We start from the raw sequence: 14,683 nt of genomic DNA on the forward strand, positions 1-14,683 counted from the left end.
TCCCATTCCATTGAGAAGCTCCATCCAGTGTTCAAGACACAGCCTCACCATGTTATGGAGGAGGGGGACGAGAGCAGATCCATATCTTTCTCTGTCAATCCTCCAAAGGCCGCCTCTAAGCTAACGTCAAATATCGCCACCAAATCCAGAGGAACTCCTACAACAGTCACTTTCGACTTGCCTCGCCCTGCTGCTGAGAGACAAGAGGCAGAGGAACATCAGGACAAGGAAGAGAAGGTTCAGAAAGAGGAGGGTCGTTCTATTCCTTTGCCAAACAATGCGCCGCTACACTTTGGTAAACCTCGTGTTAGCACTGACGCAAGGACCGCCAGGAGAGTGCACAGCGCCGTCCCGCCACACCCTATCGTCTCGCAGGGGAAGGCTGTCCCGGTACCGCTGCCCCACGGCGCTTACCATGCCAAGGTGAGAATACGCTACCGTCCTGTCTTTCTAAATGTTTATATTAGGATTAGGAAGAATTAAGCAGAGTAAAATGCATGAGTGGGTTTAGGGAGAAGAGGATGATTTCACACACACACACACACACACACACACACACACACACACACACACACACACACACACACACACACACACACACACACACACACACACACACACACACACACACACACACACACACACACACACACACACACACACACACACACACACACACACACACACACACACACACACACACACACACACACACACACACACACACACACACACACACACACACACACACACACACACACGAATAATCAACACTACGAGATTCCACAAAAAAAAAAATGAGTGAAGAAAGAAGTGAGGAAATAATGTTCTTGAGAGAAAACTCAGCCAATGACTAATAAAGTTGTGTGTAACGAGCTTTTACAGAGAGATATAACAATTTAGCTTCACAAGAATGGACATTAAGATCTTGATTCAAACCTGTAAAAATAGTTAGGTACAATTAGGTATGAACACACACACACACACACACACACACACACACACACACACCGCGTAGTGTAGTGGTTAGCACGCTTGACTCACAATCGAGAGGGCCGGGTTCGAATCCCGGCGCGGCGAGGCAAATGGGCAAGCCCCTTAATGTGTGGCCCCTGTTCACCTAGCAGTAAATAGATACGGGATGTAACTCGAGGGGTTGTGGCCTCGCTTTCCCGGTGTGTGGAGTGTGTTGACGTGGTCTCAGTCCTACCCGAAGATCAGTCTATGAGCTCTGAGCTCGCTCCGTAATGGGGAAGACTGGCTGGGTGACCAGCAGAAGACCGAGGTGAATTACACAAAGCATGACCACACAAATCATGTATACTATAACTACATACTCATAAACTAGATCAATAGACGTACACCATCACTGCCCCAACCCACCACGCCCGCCCTTCACCTCTACCCCTGCAGCACCCGGCCCAGTATGAGTTCAGTTACCAGGTGCAAGGCGGGGACGGCGGCTCCCACTTCGGTCACACGGAAAGCCGAGCGGGCCCGGAGACAAGGGGCTCCTACACCGTACCGCTTCCTGACGGCCGCATCCAGAGAGTGACTTACTACGTGAGCGGCGACTCGGGATATATGGCAGACGTGACTTATGAGGGCCAGGCTGTGTACCCGCAATACAAACCTACAGCCTACAGAGGGAATCTCGCACACCATGTCTCCTCCCCACCTAAGCCGGCACCGCCACACCAGTCAATACGGACCTACAGATCACAGCCAGTACAGCCTGCACCTGCCCACAAATCAGGAGCCGTAAAGTCAGCAGAGCCACAGCAGTATGCCGCAGAATCACAGCTCCAGCCTGTACTGCAATCTGTTGAGTCTCCCAGAACCTACAGATCTGTGCCTCAGCGAGCTACTTCCTACGTTTCCTCTTCAATGTATAGGATTGACCTGCCTCACCAGCCTGCGCCTTGGCTTGCAGTCTGATAATGTAACAGAATTTATCTTTATTCTAAGCCGTCTCGCCTCGTCCAATTGTTTTGCGTGTGTTGATCATGTTGATGAGAATAAAAGTTGTCTGTTAATAGAGAGTGGATCCATAAAGTCTTGAGTTATGAGTGGAGAGAGAGAGAGAGAGAGAGAGAGAGAGAGAGAGAGAGAGAGAGAGAGAGAGAGAGAGAGAGAGAGAGAGAGAGAGAGAGAGAGAGAGAGAGAGAGAGAGAGAGAGAGAGAGAGAGAGAGAGAGAGAGAGAGAGAGAGAGAGAGAGAGAGAGAGAGAGATAATGCTAAATAACCACCCACAACATTCTCTTAAGAAACACTAATATTATAACCTGAGAAAAAAAAAATGCAGAAAAACACATACAAACAGAGAAATAGGTAAAAAAAAAAAAAAAACGACGCTCCTGTATAAAAAAAATCTCTCCTTCAGCATTCCCATCACAAACTCATGCGTGACTCCAACAGCGTAAAGACTTCAAACTGTAGATGATTTCTCTACACACACACAGAGCCAAGCCAGCCAGCCAGCCAGTCATTGATTGCCACGCGTACTCGACAACGGCAAATAACACGACTTTTGAAGGGAGGTGAGGGAGAAAGTAGTTGCCATCCAAGCTACCTTCAAACAGTGCAGCTTCTCGCAAACCATCTTGTAAAGGCTAGTAATAATGATCTTGTTTCCTTTGTTCTTCCTTTGTATTCCTTTCATGTTTTGATGTGGTATAACTGGTTTGCTGTCTTTTTTATCTCTTTTTTTTTTCTTTTTGCATACGGGTTTCGCTTTTAAATAGGAGTAACTCTCTCTCTCTCTCTCTCTCTCTCTCTCTCTCTCTCTATCTATCTATCTATCTATCTATCTGTGTGTGTGTGTGTGTGTGTGTGTGTGTGAGAGAGAGAGAGAGAGAGAGAGAGAGAGAGAGAGAGAGAGAGAGAGAGAGAGAGAGAGAGAGAGAGAGAGAGAGAGAGAGAGAGAGAGAGAGAGAGAGCTTTGTCGACTTATTTAGTAGAGAAATAAGATTTTGAAGTGTTTCTATAAGTTCCCACCGCAGAGAGAGAGAGAGAGAGAGAGAGAGAGAGAGAGAGAGAGAGAGATCCATAACTTTCGACGTAGAAATTTTTCGCACTTCTGCAATCGTCAATTCATCTTCGGTTTCTTAACTACACACACACACACACACACACACACACACACACACACACACACACACACACACACACACACACACACACACACACACGTACCTTACCCAATCTACCGTTACAAAACATATAAAAAACACAAGGAATCCTAAGCACATCCACATCCACATCCACGCTTCACTCATTGCCAACCTTTCAACAAAATCTGCGCGTCATACTTCCTTTTTTCTCTCTCTTATTTGTTTCATGCATTCCGGTATTTCGCAAGGCCGGTGACGCGATATACTTGAACGACAACCACGCAGCATTACCTCACCGCTGGAGTCGTCATCCTTATGGTCGTAATTATTGGTAGAATGATATTTTTTTATTTCCTTCTCCTTAGAACATTTGAACTATTTGCAAATGCATGCTAACTTTATCTTCATATAAGGAGTGACTTTATAACTTCATTCTTTTAATTAACTCTATTAGACGTGTTTTCCAGACAGTTGCACCAGTTATTCCCTTGTTTCTAAGTTTCTTTATATTTGTATCTATGTATTGTTTTCAAATTATTAAAATCTTTCTCTCTCTCTCTCTCTCTCTCTCTCTCTCTCTCTCTCTCTCTCTCTCTCTCTCTCTTTCTCTCCACCAGTCTTATTCTTACAGCTATGTCTTTGCAGGTCAATTTATTATATACACGAAAGAAATCTAATATTACGTCTTGCTTCTTTATATAATATGCAAGATTGACAAAGACAAAAAATAAAAAAGCCCTAAATTGTTGTTTTCATTTTCTATAAAGAGAAGAAGAGAAGAATGTAAAGTTTCCAAACATTCTTTATATATGCAAGATAATAAAGATAAAAAATAAACCGTAATCTTTGTTTTCATTTTCCATAAGGAGAAGAAGAGAAGAATGTTAAGTTTGCAGACATTGAGCAGTTAACAATCATATATGCAAGGAAAATAATTCACTATATATTTCATCATCATACACTTTTCTTGCTATTGGATGAGAGAACAAACATTAAGAAAAGAAAATAGTGTTAATTCACGAAATAACCAAATAAAAAAAAAAAAACTTATCATATATTATTTCGTTGATATTTTGTTAGAGAGGAAGGAATATATCAAAAATTCTTACAGATGAAATCACTGAGTAGTTTAAATTGTACTGTTTCATTGTCAATAAAAAAAATATGTAAAATAAATAATGATAGTAAAAGAAAAACATTACAAATTAAGTTATTTCCCTTTTCTTTATTTTTCGCCATTTGACTTACAGATCGCCACTAAGCAAACTGACTCTATAAAAACAATAATACAAACCATTTCACATTTTCTATTTTACACACGAAGAAGGAAAACGGGAATTGATATGTTGTTATTCCTGGTTTTTATAATAATAATAGAAAAATAAGCCTGACTGACACGATCCATCCACTCAGCAACGAGGTCATAAGGCGCCTCTCAGGAACAACATAAGGAAAAATCTCTTGTTTTATTATCTCAAGGCATGAAATAGAGAATAAAAAGAGAAAGTTAAGATGGTCATTCTTTACACACACACACACACACACACACACACACACACACACACACACACACACACACACCTCACAACTTTCCCTTTCCTTCCCTTCCAGTGTGTGTGTGTGTGTGTGTGTGTGTGTGTGTGTGTGTGTGTGTGTGTGTGTGTGTGTGTGTGATAGTGGGTCACCTCCCTACACACACACACACACACACACACACACACACACACACACACACACACACACACACAGAGAGAGAGAGAGAGAGAGAGAGAGAGAGAGAGAGAGAGAGAGAGAGAGAGAGAGAGAGAGAGAGAGAGAGAGAGAGAGAGAGAGAGAGAGAGAGAGAGAGAGAGAGAGAGAGAGAGAGAGAGAGAGAGAGAGAGAGAGAGAGAGAGAGACCACAACCACTAGATTCAATTAAACGAGTGTGTGAAAATGATGACACTCTCTCATAAGTTACTAGCATCGTGAGAGAGAGAGAGAGAGAGAGAGAGAGAGAGAGAGAGAGAGAGAGAGAGAGAGAGAGAGAGAGAGAGAGAGAGAGAGAGAGAGAGAGAGAGAGAGAGAGAGAGAGAGAGAGAGAGAGAGAGAGAGAGAGAGAGAGAGAGAAGAAACGTCTGTAATAATGTGAATCTCATCTTACTTATTTGATCCATTCACGTCACAAAGGAAACATTTATATGGCGAGTTTTGAAGTCATATAACAATTTACTCTTGATTGGAGTCATTTAAGTAATACACGTGACAGGGCGGGATGTGAGGAAGTTGAGGAAGTATGATAGAGCTTGGGTGTGCTGGTGTGAGTGGCAGTGTGGTGTTAAATGGCGTGAGAACATTAGAACATGAAAAAAAAGCTCCTCTAAACCACGAAATCTACACATGTAAGGAAAACGCACACTTGTTTCCACTTATATGTCAAAAAATGTTCGCTAGTGTTCTTATAAAGCTCCCTAATGACTGGATACTATAGTCTGTCTGCTGTAAAATGGCTCCCGTGTCTCAGTCTGAATAGTGTTCCAGGGAATGCTTGGTTGTCAGATCTTGAGGAAAACCGTAGTCTGTCTTCGTGATGTGTGTGGATCAACAGAAAACAATTATTATTCACCTAAAATCAATTCTATCATCAATAAGCTACACTATGTTTTGAATTCGTGAGCCATTTTAGAGTAGGCAGATTATAACATCTTTATTATTGAGGGTTTCCCATTATAAAGAATATCAAGACATATTTCCCTGTCCTTTGGCTAATTCTATCTGCTCTGTAAGGACATTGCAAACTGAATGGGCTTTTTTTCTTTATATTTGTGTTGGCCTTGGCCAGTTCTCCTTTCTTACATGAAAAGAATATCAGAAAGCAAGGAAAGTTACTCGTGATAGTCCCTTTTTTACATTAGATTTTCTTTATTGTCTTTTTTTCTATTAGTTTTTTTCTTTTCTTCCGTATCAATTTTTTTTAGACATCCATTTTTATTTTTCTTATCTCAGTATTTTTTTCTTTCATTTCTCTTCATTTATATAGTTTTTTGTTCTATTTGTTTTAAATATCATCTAATGAATTAATTTTCTTCCCTTTTCTCTCTATGTATAATTTTCTTTCTCTTCATTCACCAATTATCTTTTCCCTATCTTTTCCTTATTCATATTTTCTCTTTTTTTTACTAATAATTTTCGTTCTCTCGCCCCTTTTTTTTTTCCTTGTTCTCACTATTTCTTTGTTCGTATCGAGTATTTTCTCTAATCTTTTAAGGGTATCTATCAGCTCAGCACTGGCAATCTGATTTCCTCCAATACTACTACATAACTAACTTCTCCCTATCTCTTCTTAAAACCTACCATAATTAACCTTGAACCCATTACGTCTCATTATATACTGAGTAGATCACATTTAAGTCAGCCACGCATGTCACTTATAACTGGTGAGGGTATAAAGATGTGTGGTGCCTTAGTTTTGACTGAAGGAGTGATATGATAAGTGTTATGCTGAAGGAATGGTGTAGTGGAGGCTTTGAACTTCTGTGGAATTTAGAATGTGTGTGTGTGTGTGTGTGTGTGTGTGTGTGTGTGTGTGTGTGTGTGTGTGTGTGTGTGTGGAGTAGGTGGTGAAGAATGTGCGGGTGTGGGGTGAGTGTTGGTGTGCAGTGGGTGTGTTTAGAGAGAGTATGTGTGTGTTTTAAAGTGGGTGTGGTGTAGGCGTGGAAAAGTTTATGGTGGAAGAATAGTGAGAGTTACAAACCATAGTAAAGTGTTTGGTTGGTATGAATGTGTTTAATGCATGTTTTTCGATATATTGGTCGGGTAAGAGAGACGTATGTTTTTCGATATATTGGTCGGGTAAGAGAGACGTTCTATGGTTTTTTTTTTTTTTATGTAAGAAGGGAGAGCTGTCCATGGGTAAAAGAAAGAGTAACTTAGACTGCCAGTCTCCGAGGGGTTGGTTATGGGCTCAAAAATCTCTTTTTTTTTTTTTACATGAAGGAAAACCGGCCTAGCGCAACAAAAAAATTCACACAAGAGAAGACACACTGAGGTGCCGGTCCCTAAACAGGTCGAATATAAATATAGACAGAAGGGGCCGAGGAATTTAAAGGAGTCATCTTTTTTTTTTTTTGTCAATTTTAAATTTTCCATGAAGAATGCATGTGTAGAAATGCATGTAGTTTTCTGTAAAGGAAGAGAGTTGTCTTGAGAGGGCAGGCTGTGACTGCCCCCTTGTGTTGTGACACAGAAAGAAACGTTCAGTGAAGTCACAGCTGGCCTTAATGACAAGTTTACAGCACCCCGTGAACCAGCGCTATTAGACCTCATTGGGAGTAATTATCGTTTCGGCAGGTGTCTACTGCTTCATCCAAATAGTTATTAACTTAATCAAAGTAAGAGTGTTGGTTTAGAATGGGTGTGTAGTCGATGGCATGTGCGTGGAAGGGTGTGTTGGTGTGTAGTGATGTGTAGTTTGGAAGTTAACTGTATAGTGCTTGTATAGGTAAGAAAAATACTGACAACTTATGTCGTTACGTGGTGCTGTGTGGTGTGGTGTATTGTTGCAGTGTAAAGGAAGCTTTGATTACGATGTGGTATATATAGTGTGGGGTGGTGGTGACGTGGTGGTGGTGTTATGCTGTTGGTGACATGTTATCAGCACCATTCCCATGTTCAAAAGTCATACAGGAACAATTAGAACATAAACACATGGATTTTTAAGCAATTTTTCTCTACATTAGAAACGAAGAAAAACATTTAAGCAGTAACATGTGTAAATAAGAACTAAAAGAGATAAAATATTAGATAAAAGAAATATAGTAAGACTGTTTAAGTAAGACAATAAAGAAAAAAACTGCAATAAAATCAAGAACATAAATTACTAAGCTACAAGGTTATAAAATAAATGAATAACTAAAGGATGTATCATGATGTTAATATAAAAATACGACAGGAAGAAAAATTAAACTCATCTGACTCTACTGAATCAAAGAAAGTCAACGTAAATTATAGAAAAATATACGACGATTGTTAAAAGCCTAAAAATAAAGTCTATCAGATAAAAAAAGTGACAATTGATAGCAAAATAAAATAAAAATGAAAAAGAGTTATAAGTTAATTTGAAGCGACTCTATCTAAAAAAAATAAATAAAAACAAGTCCGTAAAAAAAACTACTTAACACCACATTAAAAAAAAACTTTAAAACCGAAAAAATACACAATCTTTACGTCACATAAAGAAAAGCACCGTTTAGGAGGCAGTACCAACCGTGACGACATTCAAACCCGCAGTTGTCGTCACCCCCCTAATGACGCGGCCTAGTTCACAGTAGCCGGCCTTGTCGTAAGAGGGGAAGGGTCGTGCAGGAAAGATTACGACCATAGAGGTGACGACTTGAGCTGAGGTGGGGCCGAGTGGTCATGGTTGTTCGGGCGTGACAGTGACTAACCTTGCGGAACACCAGGGCTCACTCACGAGGCGATGGTAAACAAACGAGGCAGAGGAAAGCCAACGTAAGGATGACTCGTGCAGTTTCTATTAGTCAATCGTTCGGTGATCGTTGGATAATAATAAGTGTGTGTGTGTGTGTGTGTGTGTGTGTGTGTGTGTGTGTGTGTGTGTGTGTGTGTGTGTGTGTTTCATTCACCTATCATTGCTCATAGTTATTTACATCAATTTTACATTTTGTGCCTCTCATACTTGTATCCATTTATATATTTTCATCTTAAAATATACAACCAGTGCTACATAAAAGTAATCTAACATAGTGATTAAATATCTTTCCATTAACCTTTTTTATCAATCTTTTTACTCATCTATAATTTATTCATCTATCTATCTGTCTAACTAGCTATCTATTTATCTATATATCTATCTATCTATTTATTTATCTATCTATCTATCTATCCATCTTTTTTATACTCCATTCAACATATTTTTGTAATAAATGACTGACAGTTAAAACAATCCATCCGTGAAATGCTTCTGTTCACTCGTTCTATTTTGCAAGTCACCAGAATAAAGGCAAACCGTGTTGAAACTTTATGGTTATTAGTCTTACCATTACCATCATTGTTATTTTACGACATTATTGCTGCTCCCGTAATTGTTAACGTTATCATCATCGTTGACATTTTCTTTATTGGTGTTACAATTGCGCAAGTTAATCCTCCTCCTTCTTCTTCTCTATCATCTCCTCCTCCTCCTCCTCCTCCTCTTTATACTTTCACTTTCTATATTAACTTTCACATCAACCTGAGCTTATTTATTATTATTATTATTATTATTATTATTATTATTATTATTATTATTATTATTATTATTATTAACATTATTATAATTTAATATTAGTATCATTATTATTATTATTATTATTATTATTATTATTATTATTATTATTATTATTATTATTATTATTATCATTATCATTATTATAAATACTATAATCATTGTTATCAGCATCATTATTGTTATTATTGCTACTATTATCATCATTACTATCATTAGTATTACTATTATCGTTACTATTATTACCATTCTTTTTGTGCTGAATATTTTTTTAGGACATTAATTCTTTTCACTTCCCAATAACTCTTCCGTTCATGCAGACAAGTAGCAGTTATTGTTGTTACTGTCATAGGTTCAACAATTGTAGTAACAGAAGTAACAGCAGCCCCAGTAAAGCACGGATAAAGAGTAAAGGAACAAGTACGTACACTCAGTTCCTTCAGTACCAAGACGCGTTTGCATATTCATTCTCCTTACTAACTGGCGATTTTATTCAGATTCAGAAACTTACGTGGGCACTGCAAATAGTGAAGACTCTGGCCATTAAACATCTGGCCCTAATAGATCGTTCCTAATAGCAATAAAATCGTCTAATCATACCCAGAAATTAAGGTAAACATGTGTCTCAGTACTGAAGGTGGCTACTCAAATCCCTCTACCTCCTGAACCAGTCAAAGGTAACGCCTCGACCTTGGCATTGAAGGTTCGCAGCGTCCTTGCCGATTCTGTTCACACGACAAAAAAGGGAAGAAAAAAAAATCCTGCAAAATTATGAGCCGGGCGTGTACAATATAACAATGACTGACTAAAAATAAGTTCTTTTCTTGTTATTTATTATGTTTTTAGCATGATCTCTCTCTCTCTCTCTCTCTCTCTCTCTCTCTCTCTCTCTCTCTCTCTCTCTTCGTTATCTTTTTGAGAGAGAGAGAGAGAGAGAGAGAGAGAGAGAGAGAGAGAGAGAGAGAGAGAGAGAGAGAGAGAGAGAGAGAGAGAGAGAGAGAGAGAGAGAGAGAACGTAGGCGTGAAGGCAACCTGGTGGTCTCCGTGAAAAACAATACGAGCGAAGGTTGTTTATCTTTATTTATTCTGAACGAGCCAAAGACAAGAACAGAGAAAGGAAGTGGAAAAAAAAGTGAAATTAATATGAAGAAAAAAATAGAGAAAAATCAGAGAAATATTAGGGAAGGAAAAGTAAAGGAGAGATGTTAACAAGAAGTAAAGTAAGAAGGAAGTCAAGGTTCCACAACTGTAAGGAGAAAAAAACGAAATAAAATGAAGTAAAACGATAGAAGAAAAGAAAGAAAATGAGAGGTAAAATATTAATACCTCTCTCTCTCTCTCTCTCTCTCTCTCTCTCTCTCTCTCCCAAGGTCGCAGATTAGCCTTCCTCCACTTGTTTGTGTTCACACCTGGCTTACAATTAGTGGTCATTCATTGCATTGTTTATCTATTTATATATCAGTATTTTTCTTAGTGAAGTGGAGAATTAAGGACGGCTAGCGGGAAGGAGTAGAAGGATACGGAGAGGGAGCGAGTGAGGGTAAGAAAGAAGGTGAGATGAAAGTAAAAGAGAGGCAGAAAGGAGGTAAAAAAGAACGGTACAGAGAGAGAGAGAGAGAGAGAGAGAGAGAGAGAGAGAGAGAGAGAGAGAGAGAGAGAGAGAGAGAGAGAGAGAGAGAGAGAGAGAGACTCAAACACACACAAAAAAAAAAAACATACACACACACACACACACACACACACACACACACACACACACACACACACACCAAACAAAACAATACAAAACACTGCCTCGATGCCATCACTACAATTGTCAACCAAGCGCATATTGGATCAAGTTACCCCGGAGGACACACACACCTTTCATCCACACTAGTTTTTATTCCTGCTTTTTCTTCCACCGCCCAGCTCCACCGCGGCGGTTTCCCAGGAGAGGAAGTGAAGGATAGAGAGAGTCGTAAATGTAATCAGGTACAAGGAAACCTGCTGGGATGAGGGTAGTGTGTCGTCTTCTCTCACTTGCATGGAAACAAACGGGAGTCTGCGTCTTTTTATTACCTGTCCAGTTGTATCTGTGGCGAGTTGAGCTGGCGGGCAGAGGGATGTGGGACTGAAGCCTGTGTTTTGCTCCGGTTTTGCTCTCTCGCTGGGGTTGATTTTAAAGGCCATGGAGGTGATTAGGTACGTTGGCAGGTTCTCAAGTGCGGGGTTTTTGTTACCAGCGGTTGTCGAGTTCTTGTTAGGATAATATTAGTCATGATAATGTTTTTGATCAATAGAAAAGTCTCGGCAAAGTCTGTTTAAAGAAAATAGTCAAGGCATACCAGAATGATTAAATATATTTTTTTGTCGTAGGGACACTGTCTACTTATTTACCTATCAATCTATCTATTTATCCATCTATCTGTCCATCTATCTATCTATCTACCTACTTATCGATCTATTTACCTCTCTTTCTATGAGAGAGAGAGAGAGAGAGAGAGAGAGAGAGTAGGGGGATGAGGGACGAAAAACATCATGTCGAAGAAGGCACAACAACACAGCCAAAGTTCCCTTCCATGACTTTTCGCTCCTTCCCTTTGAAAATAGTGACGCGCTGGTAGTGAACGCTGTGGTGTGTACATTGATCGTTATGTGAGGCAAACTGAAAGGAAAAACTGTTCCTGGTTCATGGTTGAGATTATTAGAGAGAGATCTTTTCATTAATTGTAACAGATGACAGATCGTATTAATTATTTACATTGTTATTCCTCTAGTTTATCATTTATCTTTTTAACTTATATTTCCGTAAATATATGTAAAAAAATCACTCTTGCGTTACGTAACAATTATGGACACTAAAAATAAGAAACGCATGAAGTCTCTGGACAAATATAAATGTTTACTCGTAGTCAGATATGGTAGTAGAAGAAGATACATCAAATAACAGTGAAAAGGTTCAACTATTACAAAGAACGAAAATACCACATTACTTCACTGATGGGATGGAATATCACATTATCGTGAATATAAACTTGTCAGTGAACCCACAGTTATATAGACTTGAAGTATTTATTCTGGACGTTTTGAAGGCCACTACCTTTATCTTTAGCAGTATAATACAGAATGAAAAATACAAGCGAACTGAACCAAGAGAAGGGGGAAGGACAGAGGATGAAAGTAACGTGGCACAGTGTGATTGGCCAACCCCATCTGTGAGTTCCACCCTACTCAAACCCTATCAGGACCTACTAATCCGTAGATCTGGTAGGGATTTAGTCACCATTACTTCACTGATCTTCATACAAGGGAATAAAAACCAATGATTATATTCACCCTACTCTTTTATTGCTTCATTAAATACTGTCACTCAGGAAGCCTGCAAGCGGATGTGCATCGTGCTTAGGCGTACCCGGAGACAGGCTGGTACGAAGTGGCGGGCTCATGGATAGGCTTGTGGGCGGGTTTGTAGGCGGGGTACTGCGCCTCTCCCTGGTAGGTCACATCCGCCAGGAAACCAGAGTCGCCGCTGACGGTATACTTGACTTCCTGTAAGCGAGAGTCGGGGAGCTGCACGTAGTAGGAGCCCTGAGTATCGTAGCCGTCGCGGGACTCCTGGTGGCCGAAGTCGTTACCCAGGTAGTCTTTCACAGCGTAGTCGAAGTTGTAGCTCGGAGCGGTGTCCTGTGAGGCGATGAGGTGCAGGGTTATGGGTAATGACCAGGAGTAAAGGACAGTCGTCTCTTTTTGTGCTCTAATTTTCTCCTTTTTGAGTTGCTGTTTCATTTTTTTCTATAGCCATCTCGAAGCATTTTATTAGTTCGAAATTGGAGAATCTATACATTTGTTTTTCTTTCTTTTTTTTATGTTTCTGGTGTTAGATTAAGATTTTTTTCAATGTTTTTGAATCAGTTGGTGTATGAAAGGCAAAAATTATTATGTAGGAGGAAGAGGAGGAGGAGGAAGAGGAGGAGGAGGAGGAGGAGGAGGAGGAGGAGGAGGAGGAGGAGGAGGAGGGAAAAAAATGCAAAGTATCAATGCCAGAAAAGCCAAGGAAAGGAGGTGATGGAGAGTAAGGATGAAGAGGATCAGCATCACACAGGGAGGGTCAGACACGAGGCGCTCACCAGGGGCACGGGATGCACTGGTCCTGGCAGGCCGTACTGCTGCGCGGGGCCTTCAGGGCGGGCCAGGGCAACGGCGGCCACCACGCACACAACGAGGATCTGTGTGCGAGGATCAGGCGAGGATGTTAACCCCTTCAGTACCGTGACGCGCTTCCTTATTCTTTCTGGTTACTATTAGGTGACTTTACTTACGTCGGGGTTAAAATATTGAAGATTAGTAATTAACCGTATCACCATAAACCCTTCCTAATGTCAATAAAATCGTCTTATCATAGCCAATACTAAGGATAAAAATGCGTCATGGTACTCAAGGGGTTAAGTTCTTTCTACACCACGTTGGAGCGAGGCAAGTGATGAGCGATATTACTGACAATTGTCAAAAGTTTCATCGTCTTGTGCTCGACGTTGAAACAGGCTCCAGAGAAGTTATTGGGATCTTTAGTTGTTTTCCTGACTCTAGTAATTTTATAACCATCTTACATTATTAATTTGGGAAAATCTATGAGGACATAAGTAAACATTTCTTTGACTTTATGACAATTACGTTGATGAGACAAGAAAGTCAAGTTCTAAATAAAGGACGACAGTGTTCTACTGTCACAAAGGTAGAATTTTTGTTTTGAAAGTCAGTATATTAAATCTCCTTAATAAGTGTTCTCTCTACATCGCAAGGGAGAAGTGCAGTGTGTACCACGAAGGGTGACTTCCCCTCCACCAGTATAAAGACCGTGGCTTCCTAACACAGACCCCGAGAGAATTCCCTTAACGTGTGGCCGTACCTTGTAAGCCATGTCGTCTGAGGTCGCAGGAGGGAACCAACTGATGCCCACAGCTCGCCGCGGGGAACCTTTATACTTCCCTCCAGCTGACTCATGTGCTGCACAAATGTCTTTCCTTCTCTTTCCACAAATTCATCGTAAACAAACATGACAAAGGAGTGCAAGGTGAGTTGCAGTGCCGGGCAGGGCGGGGTAGGCGGGGCGGATCATGGACGAGGAAGGCACGGAAAAGTTAACATGCGGCTTGTCATGCACTGGACGTTTCCAATCAGGGATATAATGACGTAATCTTTCTTAACATCTTTTTTTCAGAAAATATTTATGGAAACTGTTGCAGAGCGAGTTTTCATCTTCTTGTTCTTGGCTAACCCAAAATATGGATAAAAACAAGAAGGTGATGATGCTAAGTACTTTAGT

The 14,683-nt window shown here is 40.3% G+C and overlaps 2 protein-coding genes across 2 annotated transcripts in view; one reads left to right on the plus strand and one right to left on the minus strand.

Annotated features, from left to right (window-relative positions):
- LOC123502182 (pollen-specific leucine-rich repeat extensin-like protein 1) overlaps window positions 1–2,038 on the plus strand; it is a 3,860-nt gene extending 1,822 nt beyond the window's left edge. The window contains exons 2-3 of the mRNA XM_045251415.1: window positions 1–423; window positions 1,414–2,038. The exon at window positions 1–423 is cut by the window's left edge and continues 1,551 nt beyond it. Coding sequence (XP_045107350.1) covers window positions 1–423; window positions 1,414–1,938 — 948 coding nt within the window. The 3' untranslated portion in view covers window positions 1,939–2,038. The remainder of the gene's footprint in view (window positions 424–1,413) is intronic.
- A 10,652-nt stretch (window positions 2,039–12,690) lies between these two features.
- LOC123502203 (cuticle protein-like) lies at window positions 12,691–14,295 on the minus strand. The gene is made up of 3 exons (XM_045251449.1): window positions 14,267–14,295; window positions 13,488–13,586; window positions 12,691–13,044 (listed from the first exon to the last, which is right to left on the minus strand). The coding sequence occupies exons 1-3, from the start codon at window positions 14,276–14,278 to the stop codon at window positions 12,763–12,765; spliced, it is 393 nt and encodes a 130-aa protein (XP_045107384.1). The 5' UTR covers window positions 14,279–14,295; the 3' UTR covers window positions 12,691–12,762.
- Window positions 14,296–14,683: the final 388 nt, after the last annotated feature.

This window comes from Portunus trituberculatus, chromosome 10, assembly GCF_017591435.1.
Source record: "Portunus trituberculatus isolate SZX2019 chromosome 10, ASM1759143v1, whole genome shotgun sequence".
Classification (NCBI taxonomy): Eukaryota; Metazoa; Arthropoda; class Malacostraca; order Decapoda; family Portunidae; genus Portunus; species Portunus trituberculatus.

What these genes read in the sequence shown, in the direction of transcription:
- LOC123502203 (XM_045251449.1), bottom strand. An exon ending in CAGTGCATCCCGTGCCCCTG is followed by an intron (nt 13,045 to 13,487) that starts GTGAGCGCCTCG and finishes ATCGCCTCACAG; the next exon opens with GACACCGCTCCGAGCTACAA.